This window comes from Gymnoscopelus microlampas (assembly GCF_963454915.1).
Source record: "Gymnoscopelus microlampas genome assembly, chromosome: 23".
NCBI classification, from domain to species: Eukaryota; Metazoa; Chordata; class Actinopteri; order Myctophiformes; family Myctophidae; genus Gymnoscopelus; species Gymnoscopelus microlampas.
In genome coordinates this window covers 8,468,601-8,487,052 of record NC_139960.1, presented here as the reverse complement: position 1 = coordinate 8,487,052, position 18,452 = coordinate 8,468,601, and the positions used below count along the sequence as shown (strand labels likewise).

Below are 18,452 nucleotides of genomic sequence, written 5' to 3'. Positions count from 1 at the left end.
GAGCCCTGTGCACTACTGTAGAGATCACTCCAATTAACCCTAGCTTAGCCGGAGGTCCATGTGTTGAGATAGTGGGAGAGGTGTGTGTGTGTGTGTGTGTGTGTGTGTGTGTGTGTGTGTGTGTGTGTGTGTGTGTGTGTGTGTGTGTGTGTGTGTGTGTGTGTGTGTGTGTGTGTGTGTGTGTGTGTGTGTGTGTGTGTGTGCGTGCGTGCGTGCGTGCGTGCGTGCGTGCGTGCGTGCGTGTATGTGCGTGTGCAGACGTGTGTGTGTGTGTGTGTGTGTGTTTGGGAGCACCATTGAGCCAGCTTCCATCCCAGTTGTGTTAATTGAATCCAGTTGGCTGACTGGTAAGTGTGGGGTGCAGTTATAGTTGTGTGTTTGTGTGCCCGTGTACACACACAAACTTGCACGTGCGTGTCTGTCATTACCTGACCCTAGAGGACCAGCGTTATTGAATAGGGAGTATGGGACTTCTCGTCATGAACAGATCATGCAGGCTAATAACATATTCTCCATGTTTATCCACATGAGAAATATATAATGACACAGATGCAATGATGTACCATATGGGGTCTTCAACAGGGGGGTCCTGGACCCCCTAGGGGATCCTCAGAGTTACTACAAGGCGGCCCGCCACATCTTTGTGAGATAGGAACTTTTTATTATTATACATGAACCACTTGAACCCTAGCATCCCTATTCTGAGGAGAACATTTCCCCGAAAATAGAAGATCTACAAGTGTACTTTGAGCGGGAAAAAAGGGGGGGGGGAAAGAGCAGACCAGGTATACAGAGCCAAAGGTCAAGTTTACTAAGTATTGAGGGTTTAACCCATTAAGACCGGGAGAAGCATCTGTGTCATTTTTTTATTTGAGCTGAAAAGCATTATTTTTACACTTTGGCTATTCAAAAATAGCAGATATACAAGATGTAGATCTGCTATTTTTGGGAAATCGTGAAAATGTGTGCAAATCTTGAATATATATATTTTTCTCTGGAACAACATATTTTGAGATGGGGGCCCGTGGACAAATACATATCATTTTGGGGGTCCTTGACATGAAAAAGTTTGAGAACCACTGACATAGTAACATAAGTTTTTTTTAAAAACTGTTAAGATTTAAAAGACATTTTGTAGAATCGGAACCATGATGAAAAACACACGTGAACATGAATCCAACATATCAATACATAATATAATGTGTGTGTGTGTGTGTGTGTGTGTGTGTGTGTGTGTGTGTGTGTGTGTGTGTGTGTGTGTGTGTGTGTGTGTGTGTGTGTGTGTGTGTGTGTGTGTGTGTGTGTTTTTCCAGGTACCTGATAACTCGGTGGTGGCCCTGGTTCCCAAACAGGTGACAGCCTACAACTCTGTCAACAGTTCCACTGTGTCCAGGACGTCAGCCAGCAAATACGGTACGCATTATAAACCAATACATACTAACATGACGGTGTAGAACCAGAGAAGTCATTCAAACTAGAATGGGATTTGATTCCAAATCAATGTAATATACAGCTCAATTGATACTCCGTCGTGTGGTGTCGTAGTTTAGCGGTGTCGCATGACAGCGTTTGGTGGTAAATCAGTTATTCTCAACAACGAAAAAAACGGTCAACTATAATTTATAGGCTTTGCTTGTCGCTGCGTTCACGCTAGGAAAGCGACGGGCGCTTTCAGAGGAAGCCAGCTACATGAAGATGCAAACTGATGGCTGACACCTGTCAAAAAAGTTGAGCTGGCTCCAGTGAAGCATCAGTCAATGATAATCGTTTCACCATTTCCACTCTCCCTCTCCACACGAGTCCCGCTTGTAATCGGTGGCAAAACTATACTTTTCTCGCTCATCGCTCCCACCAACGCATTCTCAATCCCAAGCGGGTGACTTCTTGCGACGGACAGAGAGTCAGATTCGCAACGCTCGGCACGGCGGCTCGCTCCGGCGGTGCCTCTCGTGGCTCGAGTGCTTTAGACGGCGCACCTCTGCCATTTTAACAGGTTTTTTTTAGCAGACCCGGCACTTCCGGCACTTCCGCATTCCTGGAGTGCGGAAGTGCACCAAACGTTGGATGTTTGGTCACATTTGTCCCAAGAAGTCACGATATGCATTTCGGGGAGTGAGAGTGTGTTGCTTGGTCATTTTCAGTGGTGGAAAAAGTGCTAAAATGTTTTAAGTACCAATACTGCAATGTAAAAATACTCTGTTATAAGTAAAAGTCCGGAATTCAAAATGTACTTGAGTAAAAGTACATAAGTATTGGTATTAAAATGTACGTAAAGTACCAAAAGTAAAAGTACTCGTTATGCAGAAGGTCCCATTTCACAAGTTTTCAAAAGTATAAAATGTATAAAAAAATCTCCAGTAAAGTAAAAGTACCTCAAAATTGTACTTAAGTACAGTAGTGGAGTACATTTACTTAGTTACTTTCCACCATTGGTCATTTTGTAGCTCTTATCGCTGCCAGTGTGAATGCAGCATTACCTTGCAGTAAGGACGCCTATTAGCTGTTACGAAGGGGAGCTTCTTGGAGAACAAAGGCTCACTTCAAACCTAAACAGACTCACTTCTGTCAAGGTAAATGGAGGTTTTCTGAAGCGTACAGAGAGAGCATCTAGACTCATTGCACTTTTGCCTCAAGAACCCGTGCTCGCATCCTCCGTAACTCTGCCGACCGCCCGTCTATCCACTCCGAATCTCCTTGAACCTGAGTAGCCATCAAACTGGAGGCTGATCAAAGCCCCCCCTCAGCGTCATCGCATCGGGTCACAAATGCTTCTTCACACACATCAAATACGGCAGCAGGATTATTAGCTGCGGTCTCATCTCCATAACCATCTCACCTCCCCGGATTCAAATGAGGAGAGTGTGAATGAGAAAGGAATTATGCCAGGGCCCATCTCTCTCTCTGGGGGGGGGGGGGGGGGGGGGAGACTTCAAACAGGAACGTGAGGTACTTCAGAACCGCGGCCTGTTACTGGAGAGCTAGTGACTTTGAACTCTCCCTGAACACAATGGCCCAGTGCCACCGAGATGGAACACTGATTTCTATTCTAATGAGGCTAGAAGAGGAGAGAGAGACAGACAGACAGACAGACAGACAGATAGACAGACACAGAGAGAGAGACAAAGTGAGACAGACAGAAAAATATCGAGAGAGGTGAGAGAGTGACACAAGTCACAAATCATGTGCAGGTATTTCTGTGATATTCACTTTTATGTGAGCTGCAAACTTCAGATCAAACAAATAACATTGATGAGATGGAAAGAGAGAGAGAGACACACACACACACACACACACACACACACACACACACACACACACACACACACACACACACACACACACACACACACACACACACACACACACACACACACACACACACACAGAGCGCAGTACAAAGACTATAAACACAATGATGTGTTGTGTGAGAGAGAGAGAGAGAGATGATTTTCATACTCAAGTGCAGTGAATATTGTTTACTGAATAACAGATGCAAGTCAGTGAAACTAAAACACTATAAACCGCTGCAGTGGCTCCGACACAAATGTGATCGTTCCATATTCTCTCTCTTTCTCTGCATCGATTTCATTTCAATTCAAATTGCTTTATTGGCATGACGTGACTAACAAACAGCCTAACTATGATGATAATGAAAACAAGTCAATGACAAACAATGAAGCAATGATGACCGTAATATGGAACAATAACTGTCTGTCTGTCTGTCTGTCTGTCTGTCTGTCTGTCTGTCTGTCTGTCTGTCGTTCTCTCTCAATCTTTATCTTTGTCTCTCCATTTCCCTCTGTCATTCTCTGTCTCTCTCTCTGTCTTTCCTCTGTCTGTTTGTCTCTCTCATTCTCTCTATCCCTCTGTCCTTTCCCTCTCTGTCTGTCTGTCTGTCTGTCTGTCTGTCTGTCTGTCTGTCTGTCTGTCTGTCTGTCTCTCAATCTGTATCTGTCTTTCTCTGTTTTCCGCTGTCATCCTCTGTCTGTCTGTCTCTCTGTCTGTCCTAGCTCTCATTCTCTCTCTCATTCTCTCTCTCATTCTCTCTCTCTCTCTCTCTCTCTCTCTCTCTCTCTCTCTCTCTCTCTCTCTCTCTCTCTCTCTCTCTCTCTCTCTCTCTCTCTCTCTCTCTCTCTCTCCTGAATTGATTTCCTCTTGTGGGTGAAAAACACTCTGCGTTGTTGTTTTTCTTCTTCCTTTTTAGTCTGCGTCCTATTCTTAAAACCGAGATCAATTCTCTTCACACTGTGTAAACATCCATTGAGCCGTGTGTTTGGAAATGTCATCAGGACTCTTTGGACCATTGGGGTGGGCCATGCATATTTCATCCCGTCTGACACCTGTTCGATTTTGTGTCGTGGGCCCGGCGTTGTCGCGTGTCTTATCCCGGAGAAGAAGAAGGAAGAAGAAGACGGCATGAAACATTAACCGCACGCGGGGGCTCCCTAAAAGTTTCATATCCAATTTCCCAGAGCTGTAAATTGGAAATACGCCTGAAACCCATCGGACCCAAGCTGTGCAAGGCTTTGATTTGTTGCCCGGCCCCTCCTCGCCATCAATCTGTTGCACACAATGGAGACTTTTTTCTTGCTTTTCTGCTTTATTTTTTCCTGCATCCATTCTCCTGTCTGTTTACCTCCATCTAATGCTAGTTCAGTCTGAACCTGGGTTTCTCAGTGTCATCTGTCTGTGGGAGTTTTTCCCCTTCTTTCTCTTCTGTCGGAATATATCATTTTTTTTAAAACAGAAAATATATTATAAAATATATATACAAATAATAGTATATAATACAATTAAATATTCAAATCATTTTTGACACGAATCAAATGTGTTATGGTCATGATTCACCAGGATCCTGGATGGCTTGGTTCCAGGCTTAAAATAATGAACATAACTATTTTCGGAAACCTCTATGGGAAAAATGAATGGGCTTTCTATCTGTAGAACCACACAATGGCCGCCACTGCTACAGTATGCCCTTTATAGGGTTAAAGTGGTTAAACTGATTTTGATGCTATGTCAACTCATTTTGCTGTCGACCCCCTGGAACCCCCTCATGGACCCCTGTGGGGGGGGGGTCTCCGAACCCCCTACTTAGAGAACCACTTATTGTATGCTAATGGTTCTTCATGTCTGGCTGTGGTTGTGTTTGGTCGCACAGAGAACATGATCAAGTACACGGGCAGTCCCGACAGCCTGCGCTCTCGCACGCCCATGATCACCCCGGACCTGGAGAGCGGCGTGAAGGTGTGGCACCTGGTGAAGAACCACGAGCACGGCGACCAGAAGGAGGGCGACCGCGGCAGCAAGATGGTCTCCGAGATCTACCTGACGCGACTGCTGGCCACCAAGGTAAAGCACACACGTTCATCTTAACCCTTTAAAACGGGGAAAGTCATTTTATGTATTCTTTTGGGGGGGTGGGGGGGGTTTAGCTAAAAAGCACAATTTTATACTTTGGATATTCAAAAATAGTAGATCTACAAGCTCACAGCCTGAAAAGTTTGGGAAGTGGACAAAAAAGAGTGAAGTTATATTTGATTGTGAAAGTCACATTTCTTTGCTGATGTTTACCGTATATGAACTTTACTGTTAGCTCACTAAAGTTTAGGCCTTCTGTTTCTTTTGATTGAGTCATGCAGTGGAAAGAGATTATTTAAATTCCATTCCTGCGTGAGATAGATATTTGATGTTTGTTTTTCTCTTTTCATTACCGTTCTGTTGACGCCGGTGAATATCAATAATTGTCTCGACGCGGAACAGACCCGCGAAGATGCCAAAGGTGCTTCTGTATTTAGAATAGATGCTATCGGGCCAAAATAGAAAATAGGCTGTGAAAATGGACTTCTTTGAATGAGCCTCAAATGATAAACGTCTTCAGACAGAAAAAATAAAGAAAGTTTAATTGGTTTGGGGGGAAAAGGGACTTTTTTGATCAAGCAGCTGAATGCAAATGACCAACCCACTCTTAAAAGTTCAGGTCTTCTTTGGTTCAGATCTGTGCTCGGGTGGCGCAGTGGTAAAGTGCCTGCCCACCATAGGGGAGGTTGTGGGTTCGAGGCAATATAGGCTCCATGCACAGCAGCCTTATTATCACTTCCTTCACAGGTGTTACCAATGATACTAATGAAGGCTCTGTTCCATTTAGTGTAGCACAGTGGTTCTCAGATTTTTCAATTTCCACGACCCCCATAACTCTTAAGAGTGTACAAATGGAACCAAATGGACCCTTACGGGTCCATTTGGTTCCATACACTCAGAGTTACACACCCCATAAGGGGAATTTGGAAACCCCTTAAGGAACCTTGAGGGACCCTGGACCACACTTTGAGACCCACTGGTGTAGCAGAGTGTTTCCAGTGAGCCAACACGCACACTATCAGCACCCTGACTCTGTTTGAACAGAGTGGAACAGAGCCTTCATTAGTATCATTGGTAACACCAGTGAATGTCTTCACAATATGGCTGCTGTGCATAGAGCCTGTTGCGGTGCATCCGGGCTATTTATCGAATACAAAATTACTATACTTGTGGGGACATTTGTCCCTCACACGTATAGTAATACAAGTACACACACACACACGCGCACACACACACACACACACACACACACACACACACACACACACACACACACACACACACACACACACACACGCACCTTTGTCACCTCTTGGTGTGTGTGTGTGTGTGTGTGTGTGTGTGTGTGTGTGTGTGCGTGTGCGTGTGCGTGTGTGAGAGAGAGAGAGAGAGAGAGACGTCTGCACGCTGCAGTGCAGACAGATTGTCTCCAGTGAAATAACACTTGATCTTGTCCTGCTCATCTCTCTTGGTGAGCAATGTTTGGTCAGACAGGAAGTGTAATTGACTGCGTTTGACTTTCACCTCGTCGATAAATATCCCCCCCCGCCACTGACATCCTCCATATTGGCTTCATCATTGTCACTCTGATGGACTGTGTGTGTGTGTGTGTGTGTGTGTGTGTGTGTGTGTGTGTGTGTGTGTGTGTGTGTGTGTGTGTGTGTGTGTGTGTGTGTGTGTGTGTGTGTGTGTGTGTGTGTGTGTGTGTGTGTGTGTGCGTGTGTGTGTGCGCGTGCACGTGTGTTTGAATGTGTGCAGGTGCATAAGTATATTGTGTGTGTGTATGTGCGTGCATGTAATTATATCAGTGGTTCCCAATTTGTTTTATTCGACCCAAAAGTTACACCCAAAAATGTGTGAAATTATAGCAGGTCTACAAGCTCACAACGCATCGTGATGCAACTCATTGTGAGCTTGCAGACAAAGGATACAGTATTTACTCCCCATTGTTTGGGAAACACAGTTTTAGAGGGGACCCACAATCTACAACAATCTACAAGCTCACAACGCCTCGCAGTGCGAGGCGTTGTGAGCTTGTAGATCGGCTATTTTTACAATGTTTGTCTCTTTTTTATATTACTAGACAGGTGCCTGTTGGGCACTGGCCTCGGGATTGATGCAAGTTGGAAACAATGCAAGGAATGCTTGCCCCACCGTTATGCAACACCCATTATACGCACGCGTTGTGAGCTTGTTGATTTGATATTGTCAGCGAACGCTTTCCCCATGATACGGATGCTGGGATTAACGTGGTTAACTCATCTGCCACCATCGACATCCTCCCCTCCCCCTCCCTCCCTCCCTCCCTCCGATAGGAAAACCTCTTATCGTTTGATTTCATTTTCTCATCGTTTGCTCCGGCACGTTCTCTCTCTCCCTCTCTCCTCTCCTTCTGTTCATCCTTACAGTATCTCCTTGTTCGTTACAAGTGGATTAGACTCTCTCTCTCTCTCTCTCTCTCTCTCTCTCTCTCTCTCTCTCTCTCTCTCTCTCTCTCTCTCTGTTTCGCTCTCGTCCTTCTCCTCCCTCCGTAAAGTCGACGTTTCATCAAATTAGGGTCAATGGTGCAGCGGGGGAAGCTAATCCGGCAGCACAAAGCGGCTTAGGAAGAGACACGTCTCCTGTTCTTAGATTATTATTATTATTATTATTATTATTACACATCAGCTGTGAAATAACAGTTTCCCCACATCATCAAAGCTTTCACGCAGATTTAGAAGAAGAAGAACCAGGATATGAGATTGTAATAATATAATGAGTAAACAGACATTCTACAGCCGAGCAGATTTACAATTTACAGTTCAAGGCGTTTATCAAAACGCTCTTATGCGACTTATGATGTATAATGGCATGAGCCCTATAGTCAACAGATGACAGAATTACATTTGGTATTTTTGTCGATTTTGTAATCCTATTTTTTCACCCAGTGCCAATGTATAAGCATCCTGGCCGCTATTCTCCCTCTGCCAGCCTGGGGAGAGCCCCGAACTGAGCTCTTACAGGGGGGAGTTTCCCTGGTAGGACCGCGCGTGGAAGGAACACGGTAATCCAACCAGTTCTTTTCCCCTCCATCAGGCGCCCCAGCTGACCAGGGGGAGGCATTTTAGAGACCAGGATGTTTTTTGTGAGGGTACCGACCCTAGGGGACACGGGGAGAACATGCAGACTCCACACAGAAAGGCCCAAATGGCCCAAACAAATGACAGAATTACATTTGGAATATTCTCTTCGTCTCCACAGGGAACGTTACAGAAGTTTGTGGACGACCTGTTTGAGACCATCTTCAGCACGGCCCACCGAGGCAGCGCCCTGCCCCTCGCCATCAAGTACATGTTCGACTTCCTGGACGAGCAGGCCGACAAACACAACATCCACGACCCGCACGTCCGACACACATGGAAAAGTAACTGGTGAGTGGAGCGTGCATGAAGGAGAGCATACAAGTACACAAATATTATAGGTGCAGTAAGGTTACATTCACTCAGTACTCTATGGGTATAAGTAACAGTATGTCACTCAGTACTCTATGGGTATAAGTAACAGTATATCACTCAGTACTCTATGGGTATAAGTAACAGTACAGTATGTCACTCAGTACAGTATGGGTATAAGTAACAGTATGTCACTCAGTACTCTATGGGTATAAGTAACAGTATATCACTCAGTACTCTATGGGTATAAGTAACAGTATATCACTCAGTACTCTATGGGTATAAGTAACAGCATATCACTCAGTACTCTATGGGTATAAGTAACAGTATATCACTCAGTACTCTATGGGTAGTAACAGTGTCTCCGTCATATATGGCGGCTGCCAATTATAGCAGAGCCAGCACAGTACTTGGCATCCCAAGTTGTTGAAGCCCTCTACCAACCAGACTGTGGGTATAATGTCCTGGGGCTGCCAAATATAAAAACAAATAGTCTGCGCCTATAACCTAGCTCTGAGATGGTATGTAGGAGTGGTTGGTATTTAATAACCACACACACACACACACACACACACACACACACACACACACACACACACACACACACACACACACACACACACAGACACACGCGCACACACACACACACACACACACACACACACACACACACACACACACACACACACACACACACAGACACACGCACGCACACACACACACACACACACACACACACACACACACACACACACACACACACACACACACACACACACACACACACACACACACACACACAGACACACGCACACACACACACACACACGGCGTTGGCACACTGCTGCAGTGGCATGGCCCTCTGTCCATCGGGCCATTGTGTCCGTCGGCACTCTGTCCGTTTGCCAAACGGCACCGCACGCCTTTCCTCTCCCTAATATCCATTAACCACAGGGGTGTGTAATCTTCATTAGAGACGAATCCACGAGGGGGCTAATCCAATTGGCCCGTCCATATTATCACTGATAAACCGGGGGCACCAAACCCTGTCCGTCCGTCCGTCCGTCGCCCTAGTTAAATGGCCTATGGTGACAAAATGTGGCGATCGGGAGGGGGTGGAGGAAGTGGGACTTCCAAATTAACCTCCGCTGATTAATTAAACCCCGTTATTGACCTTTTGGTCAGCGGTCCCGGAAGAAGAGGTTGGCGGAGGTTAACTAAGGCGATGGAGGGAGGAAAGAGAGATGGAGAAGATGGAGGGGAGGTGGGGATGGGGGATGGGGGGTGGGGGGCTCAGTGGGAGTTAAATGCACACTAACATCTCATTAGACCACTGGCCTTTGCCAAGGTCCCAGCATGCATCACTCAGCCCTATACACACAGAAAGATAATGGTTATTTGAAAGGCTGTTGTTCCATGAAGAACCATCACCAACTAAAGAACCATTTTATTTAGTGAATGGTTCTTCATGTTTATCATATATGGTTTTAGAAGAGCCTTTAAGCACTTAAACCGTGTCTTAACACATTACCCGCCAAAGACACAGATCTGCGTTCTATTAAATGCATCACTTGCCCGCCAAGAACGCAGATCTGCTTTCTATTATCAAATATTTTTTTTATATCACGGCGGGTAATGTGTTAATATGCAAAGATTCTACAAGCTTGTGACATCGTAGATTGTTTTTTCTCGATGAAGATATTCGGTGTAGGGTGAAGAAAAGGAGCGGGCCAAGTACAGACCCCTGGGGGACACCGTTTGATGGAGTATATAGGATTTAAGTGGTTAAGAAGGGTTCTTTATAGAACCGTACAAATAAATGGTTCTTTAAAGAACCGTGGGCGGGAAGGTTCTTTATTTTTTTTAATATATACTTCATTGCAGGTTCGTACATTACATGTGATCGATTTCATCCAATTACGGTATCTTAATTCATCCTGCATCATTTATTTTAATTTTTTTAAAGAAGGTTCTTTCTTGAACCAGAAATGGTTCACCTATGCCATCACTCTGAAGAAGCATGTCCTTGACATGAAAATGTTTGAAAACTACTATAACTAACTATCAAGAAAGCCCAAATAAACAACTGCAACCCCGCAACTAACCAATATTTACAAGCCACTTTACTGAAAAACAAGGCCAAAGTTGCTTATTATAATAAGCAGACTTGGCAACACTGCTTTCAGACTGAATAATGGAGTGAAATGAAATGTAAATGCAGGTGTCTGGCTGAAGGGGAAAAAGGACCATTTTACTCTTACATTATGGTCCTAATTTTGATGTCTTAGCTGCGTTGGTGTTATGGAGCCATTTGCGGTGCTGGTTAAGTGTTTTCTGAAAGCTCAGTGGGCGGCTCTTACATTAAGACTTTCAATGAAATGACTGTGATGACTAATAGTAACTAGAATAACGCACGCACGCACGCACGCACGCACGCACGCACGCACGCACGCACGCACGCACGCACGCACGCACGCACGCACGCACGCACGCACGCACACTTTGTTTGTATTACTACACTTGTGAGGACATCAACATTTTAGGGCGCCGATTTTCTGGATGACATTTTTACATCGTCCTTAGCCTCACACCATAATTGGCATATATTTTGGGTTTTCAGAAAAGAAGAAATGAGAAATCACTATCTGTGTGCTGCCTTTGAAATGGCAGAATGTTAAGATTCAAAGTTGAAATGTTTAAAGAATTCTGTCAATTGATAAGTCAAGTCAAAGTTAAGTCAAAAAGTGATGTTCACTGTATAAGTTCATATTGTTTGTACTGCCATCTAGTGGTAGAAGTTAAAAAGGTATAAAAACGAAAACGAAAGTAAAATGCACTCAGTAAAGCCAGCATTTCTAAAGTAAACAGTGAGCTGTGCATGTGGTCTGCTGATAATTCCTCTTTTAACGTTTTTGCCTTGGACTTCATTTGTCTGTAAGTACACATAAGTTGTAGTTAATCTGTCTAATGATTGTACTCATGCAGAACTTTATGTTTGATAATTGTTTGGTTTGGTTGTTTGTTGTGTAAGCACTTGTGCTCTGCATCCCATTTTAGCTTACTACTGCAGTGACTTATTCTCACTATTCTGTGTTTGTAGCATTGGTTAAATAGTTCAAATGCAAATACTTACCATTTATGTATACCTAAATGTGTACTAATTCATTATATGTTTATTTCTTTCTATGTCTGTAATGTCAGTTTTACAAAACCCTGCAGAACCCTTCAGTAAAATTGCAAGAAAGGCAAGCCTTGTCTCTTTATTGGAGGATCTCAGAACTGTTATCTAGCTGTCTAGCTGCACACAGAAAACGTGTGGCAAGGGCAGCATAGTAAAAAGACAAGAAGAGCGGCGGGCTCAAGCACACAAGATCAAAATCAGCAATCATGAGTTTACGCTCAGGAAAGAAATACACAGTAAATACTAATGATGATCAAGAAGAGGAGAAGGAGGATGAGGAACCCCTGACACTAACAGGACAACAGGAGGAGCATGTGACATCCCAAGCAAATTCTGTCAAGTTGTCTCACAAATCTTCTCACAAATCTTCGCACAAGTCTTCTCACAACTTCAAGTCAGTCAAAACTAAACCTGAAGCATCCTGTAAGTCATCCAGTAGGACATCAGGATCCTCTAAAACATCTTCATACATAAAAGCACAGGCTAAGGCAAGGGCTGCTCAGGCTGAAGTGGCATTTGCTAAAGAACAAGCCGCAGTGATGAAACACAAGGCTGAACTCGAAAGACAAAAGGCTGATCTTGAAAAAGAAAGGGCGGATCTTGACGCCAATCTCCATATTCTACAGTCCCAGAGGGCTGCTGCTGCTGCCTCCGCCGAAGCGGCAGCTTACGAGGAAGCTGAGGAAAGTGAATGCGGGGAAGAAGACCAGGAACCTCCTGGTCTACAACAACCTCTCAACTCAGCACAACGTACTAGAGAGTACGTGCAACAGCTTCCAAATCAAATACCAATTCCCCCTGTTCTTCAACAACCTCTCACCTCAGCACAACAAACTAGCAAGTATGTGCAGCAGCTTCAAACACAAACACCAATGCCCCCTGTCCTTAAGCAGCCTCTCAACTCAGTACAACATACTAAAGAGAACGTCCAGCAGCTTCCCAGACACTCAGCTGAACAGGACGGGAAGCTTTTGAGAACTCCTGATGCTAATCTAGCCCTTGACAACAGCACCAATGGTAACCAACTTGCACAGTATGGAAGTGTTAGAATTAAAAGGGAAGTGCCAACAAAGACTGCACAACCAACCAAGACTTACCTCAATCTTCCACAGCACTCAGACAATCCTGCCAAAGACTACAACTCACCTGAGCCTCCAGGTGCACAAGACTTTGCCAGATGCCTGATACGCAGAGAATTGGTGAGTTCAGGTCTTCTACAATTTGACGATCAACCTGAAAATTACATGTCATGGAAAGCGTCCTTTCACAGTGCAACTAAGGACTTGAATCTGTCAGCCAGGGAAGAGCTGGACCTGATAACAAAATGGCTTGGACCCGAGTCATCACAACAAGCAAAAACCATACGGTCTGTATATGTTCTCAAACCCGCAGCAGGCCTCTACACCGTTTGGCAACGTCTGGAAGAATGTTATGGAGCGCCAGAGGTCATTGAAGATGCACTGCTAAAAAAGATTGACAACTTCCCAAAACTAAATAACAGAGACAATATCAAGCTAAGAGAACTAGGTGACATTCTGTTGGAATTGGAATGTGCCAAAGAGGATGGTTACCTAACAGGCCTCTTATATTTGGATACTCCTCGTGGGGTAAAACCCATTGTGGAAAAACTCCCATACAGCCTCCAGGAGAAATGGACAGCTCTGGGATCCAGGTACAAAGAGGAGAATAGAGTGTCATTTCCACCCTTTTGGGTCTTCTCCAGGTTTGTGAGGAATCAGGCAAAGATGAGGAATGATCCAAGCTTCTCTTCTCCCACCTCCGACAGTCATGGTACACCACGAACAGAGAAACCCGCAAAGTCAAGCTGGAAAACCTCTGTAAGTACACACAAAACTGACGTTGATGCAGAAATGTCAGATGATGGCGAAACCATTCCTGCTCAACAGAAATTGGAGGAACCAGATAGGCAATGTCCTATACATAAGAAGCCCCACTCACTAAAAAAGTGTAAAGCCTTCAGAGGCAAACCCATGGAAGAGCGCAAGGCGTACCTGAGAGAGAATCGCATTTGCTACAGATGCTGTGGGTCCACGCAACACATGGCAAAAGACTGCAAGGTGATAATCAAGTGCTTTGAGTGTAATAGCGACAGACACATCACTGCTTTGCATCCAGGTCCTCCTCCTCCAGTGGCTGCAGAGAGCAACCAGGCTGACAAGGAGGACAGCGGGGAGTCAAGTGGAAGTTCAGTCACCACAAGCTGCACAGAGATATGTGTAAGTGGACAAAGCCCACGCTCCTGCTCCAAGATCTGCTTGGTTAAAGTATATCCTGCAGGGAAAAGGGAGAACGCTATTAAAATGTATGCAGTGCTCGATGAGCAAAGTAACAAGTCTCTTGCCAAGACAGAGTTCTTTGACCTCTTCAAAGTCAAGGCTAATTCATCTCCATATACACTGAGAACCTGTTCAGGGAGAACAGAGACGTCGGGCAGAAGAGCCAGTAACTTCGTCATCGAGTCCGTTGATGGGAAATTACAACTTCCTCTACCAACCCTAATCGAATGTGACATGGTGCCTGATGACAGGACGGAAATACCCTCACCAGAAATCGCACACCATCACTCCCACCTACAGCCAGTTGCCAAGAAAATTCAACCCTTAGACCCGGACGCTCCAATCCTCCTGCTCTTGGGAAGAGACATCTTAAGGGTGCACAAGGTGCGTGATCAAATAAATGGGCCCCACAATGCTCCATACGCACAGCGGCTAGACCTAGGATGGGTCATCGTGGGTGAAGTGTGCTTGGGGACCGTACACAAACCATCAGAGGTCAATGTCTACAAGGCAAACGTGCTACAAAATGGTCGCACATCCTTTTTCAGCCCATGCCCAAAAACCATCCAGGTGAAGGAAGGTTACAGTGGTATGACACAGCATCCTGGTGTCACCTCCACAGCCTGTAAGGAAGAAGATGCAGGTCTTACGGAGAGCACAGACAACCTCGGATGCTTGGTGTTTGAAAGGTCGAAGGATGACGAAAAACCAGCACTATCCGTAGATGACAGAATGTTCCTGACCATCATGGAAGAACACGTCTACCAAGATGAGGACAGCAGCTGGGTAGCTCCATTACCATTCCGCTCCCCTAGGCGTCGCCTTCCAAGCAACAGAGAACAAGCTCTGAAGCGCCTCAAGTCATTGCGTAGAACTCTTGAGAGAAAGCCAGAAATGAAGGAGCATTACATACACTTCATGCAGAAGATGCTGGACAGTGATCAAGCCGAGCCTGCTCCACCACTAGAAGAAGGTAAAGAACACTGGTATCTGCCAACATTCGGTGTGTATCACCCACAAAAGCCGGATCAGATACGAGTTGTTTTTGATTCCAGCGCTGAGTGTGATGGAGTATCTCTCAATCAGGTGCTCCTCAGCGGCCCAGACTTGAATAACACTTTGTTGGGAGTCCTTCTGCGGTTCCGGAAGGAACCCATAGCCCTGACAGCAGATGTGCAACAAATGTTTTACTGCTTTGTTGTCCGAGAAGACCACAGGGACTATCTCCGTTATCTCTGGTATGAAGATAATGACATCAACAAGAATGTGATGGAGTATAGAATGAAGGTCCACGTGTTTGGAAACAGCCCTTCGCCGGCTGTGGCCATCTACTGCATGAGGCGAGCTGCACAAGCAGGTGAACAAGAACATGGATCTGATGCAGAGCAGTATGTTGAGAAACAGTTCTATGTGGACGATGGCCTCGCTTCATTCACTATGCCTGAGGAAGCAATAGACATATTCACACGAACCAGGGACATGTTAGCAGATTGCAATATAAGACTACACAAAGTGGCATCAAACAGTAGCCAGGTGATGGAAGCGTTCCCTGCAGAGGATCGTGCCAAGAATCTGAAGGATTTGGACCTGGGAGTGGATCCTCTCCCTCTTCAGCGCAGCCTAGGACTCTATTGGGAGCTGGAAATGGACAGCTTCACTTACCTGGTGTCCAGTGAAGAGAAACCCTTCACACGACGAGGAGTTTTGTCGACTGTTAACAGCTTGTACGATCCTCTAGGGTTTGTAGCTCCCATAACCGTACAAGGGAAAGCAATAGTCCGGGAACTCTCATCTGAACAGAGTGAGTGGGATGCTCCTCTTCCCCCTGAAAAAGAAAATGATTGGAGACAATGGAAAGATTCTTTACAGGCTCTCGAAGACCTGCACGTACCGAGGTGCTACATTCCAGTCTCACTATCCTCAACACAGAGAAGAGAGCTGTGTATCTTCTCAGATGCTTCCACAATAGCTATAGGAGCTGTAGCCTACTTGAGAGCTACCGACACTGAGGGACGATGCCATGTTGGATTCATCATGGGGAAGTCAAAGTTAGCCCCTCGCCCTGCACACACCATTCCACGTCTTGAGTTGTGTGCAGCAGTACTGGCTGTTGAAATGTACGAGCTAATCAGAGAAGAGATTGACATTGACGTGGATGCTGTGAAGTTCTTCACAGACAGTAAGATCGTGCTTGGGTACATCCACAACTGCACTAGACGATTTTATGTGTATGTTTCCAACCGGGTGACTCGGATTAGAAGATCCACACACCCCGACCAGTGGTTCTATGTTGCAACGAACGTGAACCCTGCAGACCTTGCCACCAGGCCTATACCGGCAGCCAATCTACAGCATAGCAGTTGGTTCTCAGGCCCTGCCTTCTTGTCAAAGTTCAACACGAAGGACACTTCGGAAACCGGCCTCTTCAACATGGTTGATCCGGAAGCTGACGCTGAGATTCGGCCTGAAGTCACAACTCTGATTACCAAAGCCTTCGAGTCTCAGTTGAGCCCAGAACGTTTCGAGCAGTTCTCAAGCTGGAGGATACTCTGTCGGACAATAGCCCGACTCATCCATGTTGCTGCATCCTTCAAAAAGAGCTCAGACAACACAGGAAGCAAAGGATGGCAATGCTTCAAAGAAACAGTTAGTGTAACTGAGCTTTCACGAGCCAAAGCGGCAATCATTCGTTCTGTCCAGCACAAAGTCTTTCGGGAAGAACTGCAATGTCTTGGAGACGGACAGACATTCCTCAAGCAAAGTACCCTCAAGAAGCTCAACCCAGTAGTAGACGAGGAAGGTCTGCTTCGGGTCGGAGGTCGTCTCTCTTCTGCCTACCTGCCAAAGGATGAAAAGCACCCAGTGATTATTCCACACACCCATCACATCGCCACTCTAATCATGAGGTATTATCACGAGCAGGTAGCCCACCAAGGACGGCACATTACAGAAGGTGCTATTAGAGCAGCAGGATACTGGATAATCGGGAGCAAGCGTTTGGTTTCCTCTGTTATCCACAAATGTGTTACCTGCCGCAAACTAAGAGGGAGGTTACAGATCCAGAAGATGGCAGATTTGCCTATCGACAGACTCACACCAGAGCCCCCTTTCACCAGTGTGGGTCTTGACGTCTTTGGACCGTGGACCATCATGACACGTCGTACAAGAGGAGGTAGTGCAGACAGCAAACGCTGGGCTGTACTCTTTACGTGCATGTCTACCAGAGCAGTTCACATTGAGCTGATTGAATCCATGTCAACTGACAGCTTCATCAATGCTCTGAGGAGGTTTTTCTCAATCCGAGGTCCAGCAAAACTCCTCCGCTCTGATAGAGGGACTAACTTTGTGGGTGCCTCTAAGGAGTTGGCCATTAACACGGAAGATGTAGCAATGACAAACTATCTTCAGGACAATGGATGTACTTGGGTTTTTAACCCCCCACATTCCTCCCATATGGGTGGCTCGTGGGAAAGGCTCATTGGTGTTGCCAGGCGCATTTTGGATGCCATGCTGCTTCAGAAAAGCCCCACTCGTCTCACACATGAGGTCCTGAGCACTCTAATGTCAGAAGTAATGGCGATCATGAATGCGCGACCCCTGGTGTCTGTATCTACTGACCCTGATGTGCCTACAGTCCTCTCTCCTGCAATGCTTCTTACGCAAAAGAGGAGTGCTGTTTCCGCTCCTCCCGGAGACTTTAACATGGCAGGGATGCTTAAGAAACAGTGGAAGCAAGTTCAGTGCCTTGCCGATACTTTTTGGAAAAGGTGGAGAGGAGAGTATCTGTCCACTTTACAGAACCGACGGAAGTGGACCGAAGACAAACCAAACGTCAAAGTAGGAGACGTTGTCTTGTTGAAAGACAACCAAGTCCACAGAAATGACTGGCCAGTGGGACTGGTTGTTAAGACTCTGCCAAGCAGTGACAAGAGGATCCGCAAGGTGGAGGTGAAGATTGTGAAGGACGGCGCCGCCAAGATGTTTCTGAGGCCAATCTCAGAGATCGTAGTCCTTCTGTCAGTGGAGACTTCTTGAAAGAACTCTTATGTTACTACTTGCGTCCAAGGACATTCCCTTAAGGTTGAGATATCCGTAATGATACAATGTTATTGTACCAAAGCGGGGAGTGTGCTGCCTTTGAAATGGCAGAATGTTAAGATTCAAAGTTGAAATGTTTAAAGA

The 18,452-nt window shown here is 45.6% G+C and overlaps 1 protein-coding gene across 1 annotated transcript in view; it reads left to right on the top strand.

Annotated features, from left to right (window-relative positions):
* Window positions 1-18,452, top strand: part of LOC311039662 (plexin-A4) — a 162,184-nt gene that overhangs the window by 131,809 nt on the left and 11,923 nt on the right. The window contains exons 23-25 of the mRNA XM_084049606.1: window positions 1,314-1,413; window positions 5,162-5,352; window positions 8,602-8,771. Of these exons, the coding sequence (XP_083905732.1) occupies window positions 1,314-1,413; window positions 5,162-5,352; window positions 8,602-8,771 (461 nt within the window). The remainder of the gene's footprint in view (window positions 1-1,313; window positions 1,414-5,161; window positions 5,353-8,601; window positions 8,772-18,452) is intronic.